We start from the raw sequence: 17,861 nt of genomic DNA, 5'->3' as shown, positions 1-17,861 counted from the left end.
CAGTGCTCAGTGTGCTAGAGCTTCCCTGTACTGTAGACAGGTATACAACAAGAGCAAGGCTCTCTATGTCGGCTCTCGATGTTTGCTTAGACCCTATAATGAATTCATTCCTTGGTTGATGGATTAGCACTTAACAATAATTAATTGTTAAAGTGGAGTTTCCAAACATTGTGGAGGTGAGTGCCACTGCCCGGTCAGCTTCTTCTTTCTACCACTGTTCACCACATCCCCTTCCCCCCTTAGGTTATGTTTGGAGGAAGGTTAATGTCCATCAGAGATTAAAATAGGAACTGGATAAGGCAGTTACCACCTCATAAGAGCAGCCAACACAGCCTCGCTTAAATCATTGATATACATTACAAACTCCAGAAGTACGGCAATGCTTTCTATCCAAGCACTGTGCCCACCAACAAAGAATTATATGTTATATATTATATAAGTTCAATTATTCTTCTTCTAAATTGTATTCTTGGCTCTTTAAGATGGATTACTGCGCCCAACAAAGTAAGGTCTCTTCTGGCAGGTCATGGTCACGGGGGCAGCTTAATCCGAAAGTTTATTCATCCACCTGCGGATCTTCCTGATCTTGTCGGAGAAGCTTGTTCCTGACATCATTTATAAGAGGTTTATAAGTGGTTTATGGTCATATAAAAGGGAGCCTTTCAGCATCATAGTTCACATCTAAGGGACGGACAAGTAGTGGTCTGAGTCAGAGAGGAGCCAAGATGGGAAAGGACTTCCATCTGTACGAGAACATCTCTAAGGTCAGCCCATTTGAGGGGCCACAGTATCACCTGGCCCCAATATGGGCTTTCTACCTACAGACTGCTTTCATGGGCTTTGTGTTCTTTGCTGGAACACCTCTAAACTTTATCATTCTCGTGGTGACAGTGAAGTACAAGAAGCTGAGACAACCGCTGAACTACATCCTGGTCAACGTCTCGTTAGCAGGTTTCATCTTTGTGACGTTTTCTGTGAGTCAAGTGTTTGTTTCTAGCGCGAGAGGATACTACTTCCTGGGTTACACCTTGTGTGCAATGGAAGCTTGCATGGGTTCAATAGCAGGTAAATTCAAACGTCATCATAAGAACAACAATAACAAAAATGTACTTTAACGATTCATTTTTTACTCTTCTGATTATTTGCATGCAAACTCGTTCTTGTGTTCGATGTCTTTGATATCTCCTAACATGTTGATGGCTTCTTCTCTCTTCCTCAGGGTTGGTGTCAGCTTGGTCCCTGGCTGTCCTTGCCTTTGAGAGATATGTGGTCATCTGCAAACCCTTCGGCACCTTCAAATTTGACAACAACCAGGCTCTGGCGGCTGTTGGCTTCACCTGGGTCATGGGGATCGGATGTGCCACCCCACCGTTCTTCGGCTGGAGCAGGTACTGATCCACAAACACTTTGATCTTGTACTGTGTTATAGTCTGGATTAATAAATACTCTTTGTATTTGGCTACTATTAGGCTATTTGGTTCACATTGCACACACAGGGAATGGGGAAAATGGTAATTATCCTCAAATTTGTTAAAAGTACAGGTATATGTTTTGCTGTACGTGTAAGGTTCTGAGCAGCAATTAATGTCACTAATTGGCTTCAAAGTTTGCATCGCTCGCTGCTTTTCAAGTTAGATAAGTCACTGATTGATATAGGCAAGGAGGAAACCCTGCAGAGAGACAATGTGTGGGGCTTTAGTAGAAGTAACTTGGGTTTGTTTTACAGGTATATCCCTGAGGGTCTGGGCTGCTCCTGTGGACCTGACTGGTACACAAACAACGAGGAGTACCACTGTGCCAGCTACACCAAATTCCTTATTGTTACCTGTTTCCTCATGCCCATGTCCATCATCTTCTTCTCCTACTCCCAGCTGCTGGGAGCACTACGAGCTGTGAGTACAATGCTTTCTGGGTTAAAAAAAAAAGAAGAACAAAACAAAGTAGAGTAAAGTCATGATTTGGAACCCACATGTGACCAGTGTGCGCGTGTGTGTGTGTAGGTGGCAGCCGCGCAGGCTGAGTCAGCTTCCACCCAGAAGGCAGAGAAGGAAGTATCCAGGATGGTGATTGTGATGGTGTGCTCCTTCATTCTGTGTTACGGCCCCTACGCCCTGGCAGGCTTGTACTTTGCCTACACAACAAGTGAGAACAAAGACTACCGCCTGGTGACCATCCCTGCTTTCTTCTCTAAAAGCTCCTGTGTATACAATCCTCTTATTTACGCCTTCATGAACAAACAGGTGAGTCTATAACCCCCGAAATGCATAGATATACACCAACATAGTGGCACACACACACACTCAGTCATTGACAAACACTCAGAAATGAGGCACATCAGAGGTGAGTCAGAACAGGACACACAACCGTATCATGTTCATTGTCTGTCATATAAATCTATCTACTTCTCCCTCAGTTTAACGCCTGCATCATGGAGACTGTGTTCGGAAAGCAGATTGAAGAGACTTCAGTTTCAGCCTCCAAGACTGAGGTCTCCACAGCATAAACTGTGACGCTGGTCTCAGTCCATCAGGAGCCCATCCCCAACAGCCAACACCTGACCACCCCTCACCTCCACTGCTTCATACCAGGAAGGTCCTACTGTCAAGATAACTTTTTCAAACTCCATAGTATTATTCTTATCATAATCAGTGTGTGATTTGTATAGGGTTTGTGGTGGTATTGTTGGCCATTTTATTTCTTATATGGGAACACCCCTTAGCACATCATGAGAGCCAAAAAGGGGTTTATTTTCTCCTGCTCTTTCTTTCTCTTCCTCCTATCCCCCTCTCTCTCTCTCTCTCTCTCTCTCTCTCCTCTCCCCCACAAATCGCACCCTGTTTAAGACCGTAATGAATCATGTACATTTCATTCTGAATATTGACCGAACCTGTCTGATGATGGCATATATTAGCTTACTAAAGCTGCAGTCTAAAAATAGCAATGCATGAAAAAAAATGAAGAAAAATATGAGTTTAGAACTTTTATTTTTGTATCTCCGGAATGGGGGGTCTTGGGGTGGATTCAATAAACCATCTAAGGTTCCCCAACACTTGATTGAAAAATGTGAGTTCAGGGCAAATAGGGTTTATTGAATCTACTCCTTGATGAAATACTCAAAATGTTGAATTATTGTAACATATCTAAGGTAAATAAAGATTTATATTGTATTACGATGCACTTTTATAACAGTGGTGGACAGTGTTTTATTTCAATCACGATCACCATTTATTGGATGTCTTAACAAAAATCATTAACACAAACACAACCAGACAAACAAATTCTTAAAAAGAAGATGTGCCTTGAGGCTCAAACTTGAACAAATAAGTTTACTCAATTTTTTTTATTTTATTGAGAAATGGGCTGTGGAATCAAAAGTACAGCATTCAATCCAAAATATGAATGTCCATACATTCTGTGCATAAATTCAGAAAAGAAACACTTGCTGACTATGTAAATACTTCAACATAATCTTAATTGAATTTTAAGCCAGCGTAATTCAGCAACGACACTGTAATGCACCAACCTTTCAGTTCAGCACGCCCCCACAGGAAGGAAGAACAACCGCTCTTATTTCTAACCAATAAGAACAACAGACGCGCTCTCACACTTGTGCTGCTACTCAATAGTCCAAAACGGTTTCCTTTTCTTGTTTCACATTGGTCATCTAACATACTTCTTTCACCTATCATTTGTTTCTAGACCAATGCAGATGGAGGCAAGGAGAGGAAGCCACTGTAGACTGCTGAGAGGCAGTGATTGACAGCGGAGAAGGCTACAGGAGCAGTGATGACCTGCTAATAATAACGGCCCTAGTCATGTAATAACGGCCCAAGTCACGATAGACAAATACAGTACATATGAAGAAAAGGGGGTCAAAGAAAGTGTTTATGGAGAAACAGAGCAGAACGAGGGATGATTTCACTGTAGTGGACTCACGTTCCCATGACCCTCTGATATTTAGTGTCAGTTTCATTGGTTGAGCTCCCAAAAGACTACTCAGAGAAGGCACACACTGGGTAAAAGGAAATGTAGGAGGCTAATGTTGGGTAGCATCTCTCATCTACTAACTATACTAAGAAATGATGGGCTATCACTACAATCAGTGTCATTCAAAACATGACTGTAAAAAACACCAAATCATTCCCACATATGAAGGGTTTGGTGGAAGAATTATAAATGATTACAACTCCAAAAGGAGTATTCAGTGCTTGTGAGTATACCATTGTGTTTCAAACCAAGGCAAAAATAATGACCAATCTAAACTACCTCTGTACGTAACAGAACAATAAAATGAAGTGTTGGGATAGGAAGTCAGTATATATAAACACACGTAACTATTAGGTGCGATCAACCACAAACGAATTGGAGACAATGTACTGTATGAATAGGTTTCGTACAAAATAAAAATCAAACCAAGTATAAAAATGTTTTATCTAGCTAGGACTAAATCATCTAAAACTCATCGTGCCGTACCAGCGCCTCGCCAAAGTCAGTTGCTTGACTTCCTACAAACAGGTCGTACTTGTTCAGGATCTCTTCCTTGCTGAGCTTTCCATCCTGAAATCCAAACAAAAAGGATATTTAGTCAACACAAGGTTTAAACAGACACAGACATTGTGAGTGAAATAAATAAAAGGGGAGAAAGAGAGAGAGAGAGAGCGAGAGAAAGAGCGATTGTCTCACTTTGTTTGAGTCAGACTCGTAGACGAGGTGTTTGGCCTCGGCCTCTGCGTGGTCGTAGTCTGAAGGAAGGATCCAGTCCATAGTCTCCTCCCGATCCATCTTCCCGTCTTTGTTCTTGTCCCGGAACTCTGAGAATTGCTCGCGCTCTGTCGCAACCCAGTCTGGCTCCTCCATCTCATCTTCATGGTTGTACATGTCACCTAGGAAACGAAGGAGAGGAGGTAGAAACATCAATATAGTACATCTATTGAATGGGGACCTCAGAATAAAGTGACTACACACTGAGTACACCAAACATTAGGAACGACTTCTTCAATGCTTCCTATAGTTGTGTTAAGTTGGCTGTATGTCCTTTGGATGGTGGACCGTTAATGATACACACAGGAAACTTAAGCATGAAAAACCCAGCAGCGTTTCAGTTCTTAAAACAAACCGGTGCACCTAGCACCTACTACCATACCCTGTTCAAAGGCACATACATCTTTTGTCTTGCCCATTCACCCTCTGAATGGCACACATACACAATCCATGTCTCAACTGTCTCAAGGCTTATAAATCCTTCTTTAACCTGCCTCCTCCCCTTCATCTACACTGCGTTAAGTGGATTTAACAAGTGCCATCAATAAGGCCTAGTCACTTTACCCTGCCTTCATGTACATATCTACTTCAAGTACCTTGTACCTCTGCACATTGATCAGGTACTAGTACTCCCTGTATATAGCTCCATTCTTGTGTATTCAATTGTGTTAGTTACCATTACATTTTTTTCTAATCATTTATTAAACTCTACATCATTGGGAAAGGTTCGTAAGCAAGCATTTCACTGTAAAGTCTACACCAGTTGTAGTCTGCACATGTGATAAGTATCATTTGATTTAAGGGATCATAGCTTTCACCTGGATTCGCCTGGTCAGTCCATGTCATGGAAAGAGCAGGTGTTCCTAATGTTTTGTACACTCACAGTATGTCCACTTCAAGTCCTTACCTATGTATTCATTCAGGTCAATGAAACCATCACCATTCTTATCAATGTCCTCCATGGTTTCCTGTAAGGTAAACAAGGAGAAAGAGGAGGATGGTCAGGGAGCCGACCGGTGAACGCTGGTCCCGTCTTTCATTTTTTACAAATAACATTTAATCTAACGAACACAGAGAATGAAACACACATACCAGCACCACTATGTCCTTCATGTGGTCGTACTCCTCTGGGTGTAGGAAGGCGGTGAACTCCTCTTTGTTGGCGATCTGGTCTCCGTTCTGGTCGGCCATTTTGAAACGCCTCTCGTCCCTCGCCATCATGTGCTGGTAGTTGTAGCCATCATCTGGTTCCGGGTCATCTGTGTGTTCAAAGGGAAGCGGCTATGATCTCTAGTTAATCACACGCGATACACCCTGACCTGAATTGACACGGTAAATCAACCAATCAGTGAAACTAATACTAAAGGCCCTGCAATTATCCAACCAATCATAACCAACACATTTATGTTTTGGACCAATTGCATTTCCCGGGCTCATGCTCATGCATGCTCACGTCATGCCCTTCTTACCCAGATAGGTACCATAAGTTACGTTCCTGTATTCCTCCCAGGAGATCATGCCGTCATTGTTGACATCAAAGTCCTTCCATTGGCGGTCCACGTTCTCATAGATGTACTTCTTCTGAGCCTTCTTAATCCAAGCTTTCAGCTCCACCTCAGTGACAAAACCATCACTGTCCCCATCAATCTTCTCTACAATCACACTGTATCAGAAAGGGGAAGAGCAAGAGACACTGTTACATGAAAAATGTAGTTCAAAAGAGGACAAACTACATTTACTATAATACCAATGTAATTACAGTCAACACCAAGATCTAGAACAGTCTACGTGAAAGTGACAGACTGTTCTTTGAATCTGATGATGGGAAAGGGTAATTCTACCTCCTCTCCATTTACTGGCAAATAAGTCTATACGTTGATGAACTTTTACTGAAAAGAGAACACACTTCCTTGTATGAGTGACAGCATTAGTTTTACATTGCAATAAGTACTTTTACATTTACATTACTCTGCCACGTTAACATACAGGTAACTTGTAGGTAGCAAACTACATGAACAGTCTCTGATTGGCTCCTCAACTAGGGCTATGACAGTCTTGGAATTTGAGGTAACGGTAATTGGCAAGGCCAATGTACACGGTCACCGACAGAACCGTTCAAGGGATAAGGGGTCAAAAAAGGAGAGATCACAACTCTATTTGTACACTTGTTTACATGGATATGCTTCTTAATAAAAGCCTACATGAAACAAGCCATTACACAGTTATCATCATGGCATTTCATTTCATTATTATTATTCATTATTATTACTTAAATATTAATCAACAAATGATTCGGTCTCTTCTGCCACGAAGAGGTAGAATCATTAGATCACTTATTCTGGTATTGCAACTATGTAGTTTGTTTCTGGTCACAGGTTCAGGAATGGCTGAAAAAAATCACAACATTTAATCGAAATGAATCCTACTAATAGTACTGTTGGGAGATTTGGAAAGCCATAGTCAAACAATCAACAACATAATAATACTTTCAGTAAAAATATTTTTCTTCAACTTACAATCTGTAGATACTATGCAATTAGAAAGAATTTCAGAATTCTAGGGGCGCCACCCGGCGTGCCGCCTGACGAGCCGGCCGAGGCATGAGCACCGGACAAGCCGGGTGGAGCGTAGAAGGTGTGAGGAGGTGTGATGGTGTGGGGGTGCTTTGCTGGTAACACTGTCTGTGATTTATTTAGAATTCAAGGCACAGCATTCTGCAGCGATACGCCATCCCATCTGGCTTGCGCTTAGTGGGGCCATCATTTGTTTTTCAACAGGACAATGACTCAACATACCTCCAGGCTGTGTAAGGGCTATTTGACCAAGGAGGAGAGTGATGGAGTGCTGCATCAGATGACCTAGACTCCAATCACCCGACCTCAACCCAATTGAGATGGTTTGGGATGAGTTTGAATGCGGAGTGAAGGAAAAGCAGCCAACAAGTGCTCAGCATATGTGCGAACTCCTTCAAGACTGTTGGAAAAGCATTCCAGGGGAAGCTGGTTGAGAGAATGCCAAGAGTGTGCAAAGTTGTCATCAAGGCAAAGGGTGGCTACTTTGAAGAATCTCAAATATAAAATATATTTTGATATGTTGAACACTTTTTTTTGGTTACTACATGATTCCATGTGTTATTTCATAGTTTTGATGTCTTCACTATTATTCTGCAATGTAGAAAATAGTCAAAATAAAGAAAAACCCTTGAATGAGTAGGTGTGTCCAAACTTTGACTGGTACTGTAAAAACAATGTTTATTTTTGTCAGCAGAATATATATTTTTTTTATACAAAATAAAAAAGAAATGGAAATGCCAATAGAAATGCCATGTTGGAGAGGATCTGTCGCATTTACGTATTCACACAACATTAATGGAGTCAAAATAAAGATATGCCTACCTTGACCTTGTCTGTTGGCTTTTCTGCATATACTATTTCGACGCACAAAACCATTCAAACGAACTCACTTTTCTCAAAATAGTCGCATAACGTCACAAACTCTGTTGCTGCGATCATTCAATGGCAGTGGCATTGACATGTTTTCTTCAACGAGAGGACGCCATAATGAGAGAAATAATGGAGCCTAAGCTACTGAAAAGAGGCCTTTTACAAGATTACATCATGACAGGAGAGCTTGATTCTTAATAAAGAAATGGAGTCCGGACTAGGGCTGTTGCGGTGACCGTATTACCGTCACACCGGCAGTCACGAGTCATGAAAGGCAGTCAAATTCCACGTGACCATTTAGTCATGGTAAATTGGCTTCTCTAAGCTCTGATGCTGCTGATGGTCATTAGTAGCCTAGCAAACTTGCCAGCTGCCTGGTACTCAACACTCGATTGTCCCTCTAATCACTCTGACATCAATGCAAATGAATTCAAAAATCTAATCAAACACTTCATGAGAGCCCATGAGCTCATGTTGCGCAATATTTCAATAGGCTATGCAATTTGGCGAGAAAACAGAGTGAGGGCCTCTACTAAAAATAGGAGGATCAGCTTTCTATAGGCCTACTATATTTAATTCTCAACTTTCCTAATATTAAGCACATTGCTTATATTTACAGGAGTATAGCCTACCTGGCTGGCATGAAAATAAACCACGGGGAAAAGCGTCCTCTATTCGCTATTTAAGTGCATAGATGACATGTATTTTTTCAAGTGACCCTGTTTCGATACAGGTGCATGACAATGGTCCATTCTAAATCAAAACAAAAATACATTTCACATTTATTATTTAGTATATGTAAAGACAAGATTAAATCAAGAATAGTCTGATGGGTGACAATATTAGCCTATCACTTGTGAATAATGCCCAGCATAAGAAACAATGTTTTTTTGGTGACTTTTTCGAGTCATAGTCACACACTTTTTTTTATTTGTATTTTTTTTAAGTTTGGGGAGATCATTTTCACCATAAAAATGCATCTTTATAATAAAAGCATTACATGCATAATTGCATTTGCGGTCACTTTTGATAATGTTTTCCACTAATGGAAAATGTGTGCTTTTAGTCTATTACCATGTGAGCATTGCTGCGCTTATAATGTGAAGAAATAGCCTAATAATTTATCAACATTTTAAGCTAAACATTCAGATGTGTTGCGTCGGCAACATTGCGTAAAACAAGTTTTTTTCATGCTAGTTTTTGTATTCATTTGGGATATATTGCATCCCACAACTGTCCCAGACTATGTTTGTAATATTTATTTCTAGCACAGAATAGGTCGAACTTCGGGGATAGTAGATTGACATTGGCTAGTGCTTTTGCTGTTCGTGCTTTTGCTGTTCTGTCTTCACTTGTAGCCTGTAAGAAAGACCGGATCACGTGATGGAGCACGCAGCACTCTGGGAGAAGGGAACAATGGCCACTGGCCGCAAAAGGCATGGATTTTTTGGGGGTGCATTACGGCCACACAAAGGGGATGCTGCCGTGAAATTCTCAGCATTGTCAAATATTTGTCAAATTGTGCATGAGTGATTGATATAGTTTATACAGCCTGTGCAAAAAAACTAAGCAAAGCTCATGCGCTTCAAGCTACTTTTTTAAAATCATCATTCAAGTCACATCATGTCGGGGCTTCCTGAGTGGCACAGCGGTTAAGGCACTGCAGTGCTAGCTGTGCCACTAGAGATTCTGGGTTCGAGTCCAGCCTCTGTCGCAGCCGGACGCGACTGGGAGACCCATGGGGCGGTGCACTATTGGCTCAGCATCGTCTGAGTTCGGGGAGGGTTTGGCTGGCAGGGATCTTCTTGTCCCATCGCGCACCAATGACTCCTGTGGCGGACTGGGCACAGTGCATGCTGACACAGTCGCCAGGTGTACACTGTTTCCTCTGACACATTAGTGCAGCTGGCTTCCGGGTTAAGTGGGCATTGTGTCAAGGTGGACGCACTTGACACACGGAGGACGCACTGCTCTCGACCTTCAGACTCTACGTACGGGAGTTGCAGCGATGAGACAAGACTGTAACTACCAATTAGGGTATCCAGTTGGATACCTCAAAACATACAGCCCAACGATTGTAGAACAACTAAAGATACATCAATAACTCAAAATTAAGCATATAGGAATACCCATTTCTTTGTTAAACACACAACACAGAATAACCGCATGTGCACACTCCCTCAAATCGTTTGGAGAAAATATAATTTCTATTTTATTCAGCTTTTTTCAAAATGTATTCTTCATACTATAAAATAACACCACGGAATTCTAAGCAAATCTTTTCTGCATAATAACTAGTGCAGCCCTCAGCCATTTCAGCCAGATCAGGGCCTAACATCAGCACAACTCAGAGTATGCTATTCTGTTCTTCTGAAATAGACTACATTTTCTTCATATCATGCTTCTTCAGACCCGTCTAAAATAAATCATGGATTTATTTGACTTTTTCAAATTTAGATGTTCCAAAGGTCTGCATCAGTGGCTTGTAGGCTATGAGTGGAAGCCAGGAGATGCTAAATGTGTTTATGTTGATTAACGGTCAATTACCATGAGACCAACAGTTATTTGCAGCCCTAGTCCAGATAGGCTACTTTAGGAAACTTTCTGAATGGACATTTTGGCCTATAAAGAAAATCAGCAAACTCACACACCCCCATAAAAGCATTCATCAACGTACTTCATGTCAGACACAAGAGCAAATATTTTTCCTTTCACTAAAACATAATAAAAAACCTAGGCCTACCTTAGGCTTTCCTGAGATTAGGTTGGAAGACATTGACAATGAAAGTATGAAGGGGACAGCTATGCTATAGAATGAAGATCAAATTGACCATCATTCATTAAAATAGAAACAAATACACGCAACATGTCCATAGCCTATTTATCAGCGACGTTGATTATGGAGGGGGAGAGTGTTGGAAAGATTTTTCAAATACTGTGAGTAACTATTATTATGGACTTCGTTGACTTACTATGTGAGGTGAAGAAAATATGACTTAGAAGCCCAGCTGGGCACTTTTCTACTTTTGATATTTGCGAAAAGCAGGCCAGGTACTTCTGTGCGTGTTCAGCCGCTCGCTCCGTCAACATTAACAGGACAGAGAAACCAGACACATGCTCACTGCTCACATGGAGCGCATAAATGATGATATGAAATAAACCAAAACTTGTTTATCACAAGTGTAGCGGGTTTTGAACTGTGCAAACAAGAATGAGAACGGTAAATTACTGTAATTAATACATGCATTAACAGAAATGAATGTAACCAGATGACAGGAATTAATGGGAAATTGCCTATTTTACAAATGGTATCCTACCACATAGGCATTCCTAAAAGTGCATTGCGGGCCTAGGCTACTATTCTACTTTGCGGGAATAGGAGGACAGCAATTTTTTGGGTCTAGCTTAGGGCAGCATATCAGCCAGAACCGGGCTTGATCAGCATTGATTTGTTTATCATTTAAAAAAAATATCCTGTATCAAATTATACCATGCCAGGTTGGAGGCTTGGTGAATTGTCCATTTGACACAACATTAGCGCATTATATGCCTCAGAGCCAGAACAACCTTGCCGAATGCTGTTGAATAATTAATGAATAGTCAGAAACATCTAAACTTTTTTTTTTAAGGAAGACAGATTTATTTACTAGCAAGCAATGAAAACGTGTACTGTATAAAAGAAAGTCCACACATCAAACAATGTTTTAACTGAAATGTCATAGCCTATAACACTCTACAAGCAATTAGCTGCTCAAGCAAATGAAAGCTGTAAAGAGGAGATGTAGAAAGTTCAATAGACAAACTAAGTTAACAAAACATTTGCTTACAATCATTAGTAAACACTCCCGCTATTAGGTAAGGTTTATCTACATGAAAATAATATGCCACATTGGACTACTGAGACGCAGCCAGGCAGGGACTTGAATCTACTCACCCTAGCCTGCGCTTGCTCTCCTCTGGGCTGAGCTCGTCAAAAGATTTGGCCTCCTTTTGTCCCAGGAAGGCATCGTGGTCGTAGTCGAAGCCCTGAGCATCGTCGTGCTCGCGGCTGCTGAGAGGTGCATCGTGGTGAACGCGTTCCTTTTTCTCGGTGGGTTTACTGGTGGCATAGACCACGCAGAGGGCAAAGCACATGAGCAACGGCCTGATCTCCATCCTATGAGAGAGAGAGAGAGATAGCAAGATTAAAGACACCTCCTCCAGAGTGTTAACATCACATCTGCTGCTCATTAAGGCTGTTCAAAGTCTTTCAGAATTTAAACATCTCTTTGACATTATGGTGTTACAGTACTTGTTTCACATATTCAACTGTTGGTTGTTTATTAAACTGTTGCTGCTGGCAGCATGTCAGCATAGACTTGTGATAGGACATTTAAAAATGGAAGAAAAGAGATTGTCCTATCCTGTCTACAGGACTGATGAGTCAGGCAGGAAAGCCAAAATACATTTGTAACATTGAGTTTGTTATGTTGTTAACAGTATTTGAATGCGGATCACGGGAACCACAATATCAAAATTGCTCACTATAACGGTAAAGTGGAAAGAAAGTAGCGTTTGGCTGTCTGAATACAAATATAGGCACAGTTTGTTAACATACAATGTATCAACGTATACACCATTCACACACAGGATACACTTTATGTAATATGTCACATTTCGCTACATTACCAAATGTGGAACAATACAACAGAAATCAGTTGTTGACTGTAATGTAAGATATTTTGTCTTCAGTCACTTCATCATAATAAGAACGCCTGCTAGCCGCTAGCTCTCTTGTCAGACTATTGGAATGTGCCTGAATTGCATATCCTACCGTTAATGGTTAGCTGATCATACAAAGTAACACTATCAATATTAGCGTGTAAGAGAAGTAATATCATTGTATTACCTACCTACCTGCCTGATGATTCCAGACACAATATCTACACTATATCTGTTTCACAAGTCAACAGTTTAATAAACACACCCTAGCATCGGCCTCCTTCCTTCTTAAAAGGAGATCCAATGAGATTACAAATTTGAGCCTTTACGAGCTTTGATTGGTCCACTTCAGCAAAAAGGCACATTTGGACGATGACCTAACGTTCCATAATAAAACATTTATTCATCGTATTCAAGTTTGATTGGGTCACACGAAAAGCGTTGTAATGTTTGAACCAATCGTGTTTTAGAGAATGTTTTTACGTTGGGTAAAATCTCAGCTGTGGACCCTTTGTCCGAAACCTCATCCTGGGCACCTGATTGGCTACTAATTGCCACGTCCCCAAATTTGAGTAAATCTTTCTAGAACTGTCATCATCCGCTGAAGTTCACATGGATATGTTTTGCAGTTCCTGTTGAACATGGGATAAAATATAAATATATGTGAAGTGAACATGTTCTTCTGCGTTTCAGTCCGTCTATCAGTTATCAGTCTTGAGTGGACCTGCCAACTTTAACTAGCTAGCTTCAGTGTGTCGTGAACAAGACCTAAATGTATGCAGCTGATTAGGTGTTACATTTATGGGGAGATGGATATGGTAGAGGGTAAATAAATAAATAAATTTACAGTATAATAAATGTTGTTTAACATTTGGGTTTGAACTTTTGTGGGATTAGATGTCGCCCTAACATGAATTGTTATTTTTTTGCCCGCTATTTCACTGTCAATGGAGGTAGGCTCAACTCACTTTGGTATGAATGTATGTGCAACATTCACTGAAAAATCGAATAAAAGTTTATTGGTCGAGTACACAGTTTTGCAGATGTTATAGCAGGTGCAGCTAAATGCTTGTTACTAGCTCATAACAATGCAGTAAAATGCCAAACATGTACACAAATAATAATACAAATAAATAAATAAAAATATTGAAATGTCGAAACAAATCCAATTAACCCAAATAGCACTGTAACAGTAATCCAAATGCAATCTATACTATATACACAATAAATGTACACATTATATACTAAGAATGATACAGTATGTACAGCAGTAGATAAATTAGAGTGAGCTATGTCAAGAATCAGCATATTAATACATATGCAGTGTGTATAAACAGTGTAACTAAAATGCTATGTCCAGTAGTAGAAATAATAGATTAAGCTATGTCTAGAATACAGTGCTTAAATACACAGTACAAAACCCCCATGTCAAAAAACAAAACAGAGTACGGAATATAAATATACATGTATGTGAATGGTGTGTACACTGAGTATAGGAACACCTTCCTCATATTGAGTTATACAAGTGGTAAACTGTTCTTGACACAAACCGGTGCGCCTGGCACCAACTACACTGAACAAAAATATAAACGCAACATGTAAAGTGTTGGTCCAATGTTTCATGAGCTGAAATAAAAAATTCCAGAAATGTTCCATACACACAAAAAAGCTTATTTCTCTGAAATGTTGTGCACAAATTTGTTTACATCCCTGTTAGTGAGCATTTCTCCTTTGTCAAGATAATCCATCCACCTGAAAGGTGTGACATATCAATAAAATGATTAAACAGCATGATCATTACACATGTGCACCTTGTGCTGGGGACAATAGAAAGGCTACTGTAAAATGTGCAGTTTTGTCACACAACACAATGCCACAGTTTTGAGGGAGCTTGCAATTGGTATGCCGACCACAAGAATGTCCACCAGAGCTGCTGCCAGATAATTAAATGTTTGGTAGTGGGTCCAACCGGATTCACAACTGCAGACCATGTACTCCCAGTCATGTGAAATTCATAGATAAGGGCCTAATGAATTTATTACAAATGACTGATTTCCTTATATGAACTAGTAACTCAGTCAAATCTTTGAAATTGTTGCATGTTGCGTTAATATTTTTGTTCAGTATGGCCTGAAGATAGACGTTGTTAATCAGTTTCTCGGTTCCAGCTTTGATGCCCCTGTACTGTCTCCGTCTTCTAGATGAAAGTGGGGTGAACAGGCTGCTCTTGATGGTGCATCTGTATAAGTTCCTGAGGGTCTTAGGGGCCAAGCCAAATTTTTCTTCAGCTTCCTGAAGTTGAAGAGGCGCTGTTGCGCATTCTTCACCAAGCTGTCAGTGGGAAGGGACCATTTCAGGTCCTCAGTGATGTGCACGCAGAGGAACTTGAAGCTTTTGACCATCTCCACTGTGGCTCGCTTCGGTGTGGATGGGGGCGTGCTCTCTATGCCGTTTCCTGTAGCCCATGATCAGCTCCTTCATTTTGTTGACTTTGAGAAAGAGGTTATTTCCCTGGCACCAATCCACCAGGGCTCTCACCTCCTCTCTGTAGGCCAGGGTACCCCAACAGGCGTCCCCCAGGCCAAATTGGGCCCGCAGGTGATTATATTTAGCTCCCTAAGTTATCAATATCTCCAAGTTATCTCTATCTAAAACATCTGGATCGGGAAGTGGCGACCCGTCATTCAGGGCCGGTGGGGCAGAGACCGACCTGTTTTGAGCCCCAGCTGTTTTGCTAAAAAAATATATAGATTATTTTTTGTGCCTGTTTTGGATGGTATTTTGGCATTAATACGTGTCACATACCAGTTTGCAACCAATGTATTAAAAAAAAGTGAATAAAGCTACATACAAACAAAGTCTCTGTTTTGCTTTTTTGAATAAGGCAGCTCCAAAATGCAGGTGTTTCAGCCTAGCTCGGTGCTTTCCGTGGTGGTGGGACAGCCAGCGGAAAATACAGAGCGTAGGGGTTGATAATGTTCTCTAGTTGCCCCATGATTGCCTCAGTGTTCTGACACTCATGGGGACACTACGTCACCGCAACATCTACAGGGAGAGCTCAAATATTCAAGCCCCTTGGGTGCTGCCATAGAGTTAAATCAGAAAAGCCCATCCAAGAAGGCTCAAGATCATTGGCTACAGATAAAATGATATCGAAGTTTTTAAATTGAACCTTTATTTAACTAGGCAAGTCAGTTAACAACAAATTCTTATTTACAATGACAGCCTACCAGGGAACTGCCTTGTTCAGGGGCAGAATGACAGATTTTTACCTTGTCAGCTTGGGGATTCGATCCAGTAACTTTTTGATTACTGTCCCAACGCTCTAACCACTAGAATACCTGCCACCCCAAAATCACATTATATCTACCGTAGCTTTGATTGGACCGATCATGTCAACATCATACTTTCAAAATCTTAGCTAGCAAGCTAGACAAGCAGTCATCGTCATGAATCACGTCAACAATCTACTGGAAAATCCTTTTCAATCCAACATTGGAAATCGCAAATTCAACAATGAGTAGTTTATAAAGAATCAGTGGCTAACTGCAAGCATTGCAAAGCAATCACTAGCCTGCTATTCATCAGTGGAGAGGGTGTGTGGTCCAAGTCTGGGTTTAAGGGTCTCTATTCCAAGTTTAAATGGATAAACATTCAACACCATGGGTAAGAAAAGGTTGAATACATTAGCCATGCCGTCAATCCAGCATGACTTCTGCAGTGTTCAAAACAACCGGAAACTCGGGAACTGGGAAATCTCAGACTTCAGTGAGTTCAAGACTACTGGGAACTCAGAAAAAACAAGTTCCGACTGGGAAAATATGTTTTGAACGGTGATCCAACTCTCAATTCCAAGTCGGGAACTCAGGCCTATTTCTAGAGCTCCGACCTGAAGATCACTGATGCCATGATTTAACCTTGTTTTTTTCCAGTTGTCTTGAAAGCACCATAAATCCAGAGAATTACTTTCCTGTTCAAGTGAGCACAGCACAACATGGTGAGTCCAATAATATATTGTATGCTGCCGCATAAATTATGTAAAATGCCAGGGAGATATGTATACTGTAGCTAAGGAAGTAATACTCAGTGTAAGTTGCGTAGTAAGCTGATGGTGGCCCATGTGCCTCGCCGTCATTATTTGGTCCCTTTCCTCCTCATAACTTGGCCTACTGTTTTGACTTGGTGGTGGACATGTAGCCTAAAGCCTGTTTTAGAGAAATGCAAAAATGTAATATTGTAAGAGCTTTCATTGTCTGCTTTTACATGCCCTCTTTATTTAGCTTACGGTTCTGACTTGGTATACAGGGAGAATACTGTAAGAACGGCCCATGTTCTGAATTCTGTCGCTGTACATTTCAAAAATTCTGTACAAATAGTTATATTGACTACGTCCGTCCTAGCTCGCTCATTAATGTCTTAATCGAAATTACCGATGGCCTCTTATCCGCTCGTCGTCCCCTAATGCCATCATTTGTACATCTCAATTGTCAGTAGAATCCACATTTGTTTTAGCAAGTCAGCCATATCAGCTATGTTTTGGTTAAAGGCAGTAAATTATGCTTTGCCCTGCAAAGATTAACATGCTAAAATCAGCAGTGGACCTGTAAAGCAGATCCCCTGAATGTTCTCTCCATAGAATGTGTTCTCTTATCAGTAATAGATGAGGGAAAACTGACAAAAGAGAGAGGAAACCTTTAGACTATTGAAACCATAACACATGTATATAAATGTAATTAATGGATAATAGGATGATTTATGAATATTTATAATATGCCATACCATTAGTTGTGTTTTCTATGATGCATGCAGACATCTGACAGTAAAGTGAAAAATAAAACATGATAACCAACTATTTATCAGGGAAGACTGAACCAAAATAATTCTCTACCCACAGCAGGTAGTTTAGCGGTCAAGAGTGTTTGGTCAATAACCAAAACATCGCTGGTTTGAATCCCC

General features: G+C 40.8%; 2 protein-coding genes across 4 annotated transcripts; one reads left to right on the top strand and one right to left on the bottom strand.

The window, feature by feature from the left end:
• Nucleotides 1-318: 318 nt before the first annotated feature.
• Nucleotides 319-3,269, top strand: LOC112216801 (putative violet-sensitive opsin). The gene is made up of 5 exons (XM_024376879.2): nucleotides 319-1,065; nucleotides 1,220-1,388; nucleotides 1,727-1,892; nucleotides 2,001-2,240; nucleotides 2,414-3,269. Exons 1-5 carry the CDS (start codon nucleotides 726-728, stop codon nucleotides 2,501-2,503), a joined length of 1,005 nt encoding a protein of 334 aa, XP_024232647.1. The 5' UTR covers nucleotides 319-725; the 3' UTR covers nucleotides 2,504-3,269.
• Nucleotides 3,270-3,321: 52 nt separating this feature from the next.
• On the bottom strand, nucleotides 3,322-13,255 carry calua (calumenin a). 3 transcript variants are annotated; one of them, XM_042300081.1, is made up of 7 exons: nucleotides 13,101-13,255; nucleotides 12,139-12,360; nucleotides 6,231-6,424; nucleotides 5,854-6,020; nucleotides 5,669-5,729; nucleotides 4,684-4,883; nucleotides 3,322-4,557 (listed from the first exon to the last, which is right to left on the bottom strand). In XM_042300081.1, exons 2-7 carry the CDS (start codon nucleotides 12,357-12,359, stop codon nucleotides 4,453-4,455), a joined length of 948 nt encoding a protein of 315 aa, XP_042156015.1. In that variant the 5' UTR covers nucleotide 12,360; nucleotides 13,101-13,255; the 3' UTR covers nucleotides 3,322-4,452. The 3 variants fall into 3 exon arrangements, with proteins under 3 accessions (XP_042156015.1, XP_042156016.1, XP_024232648.1); XM_042300082.1 differs by having other exon boundaries at nucleotides 6,243-6,424; XM_024376880.2 differs by having other exon boundaries at nucleotides 13,097-13,223.
• Between the last annotated feature and the right edge of the window lie 4,606 nt (nucleotides 13,256-17,861).

Source organism: Oncorhynchus tshawytscha, linkage group LG17 (assembly GCF_018296145.1).
Source record: "Oncorhynchus tshawytscha isolate Ot180627B linkage group LG17, Otsh_v2.0, whole genome shotgun sequence".
Classification (NCBI taxonomy): domain Eukaryota; kingdom Metazoa; phylum Chordata; class Actinopteri; order Salmoniformes; family Salmonidae; genus Oncorhynchus; species Oncorhynchus tshawytscha.
The sequence above is the reverse complement of the archived record's forward strand: the minus strand, read 5'-3'. Positions and strand labels throughout refer to the sequence as shown.

Excerpts from the sequence above, each read along its gene's own strand:
- LOC112216801 (XM_024376879.2), top strand. The coding sequence starts at position 726 with ATGGGAAAGGACTTCCATCTGTACGAGAACATCTCTAAGGTCAGCCCA. Across the intron at positions 1,066-1,219 it reads TTGCATGGGTTCAATAGCAG|GGTTGGTGTCAGCTTGGTCC; the intron begins GTAAATTCAAAC and ends TCTCTTCCTCAG. Across the intron at positions 1,389-1,726 it reads CCGTTCTTCGGCTGGAGCAG|GTATATCCCTGAGGGTCTGG; the intron begins GTACTGATCCAC and ends TTTGTTTTACAG.
- calua (XM_042300081.1), bottom strand. The coding sequence starts at position 12,359 with ATGGAGATCAGGCCGTTGCTCATGTGCTTTGCCCTCTGCGTGGTCTAT. Across the intron at positions 5,730-5,853 it reads TGAAGGACATAGTGGTGCTG|GAAACCATGGAGGACATTGA; the intron begins GTATGTGTGTTT and ends TTTACCTTACAG. Across the intron at positions 4,884-5,668 it reads TGACCTGAATGAATACATAG|GTGACATGTACAACCATGAA; the intron begins GTAAGGACTTGA and ends TTCGTTTCCTAG.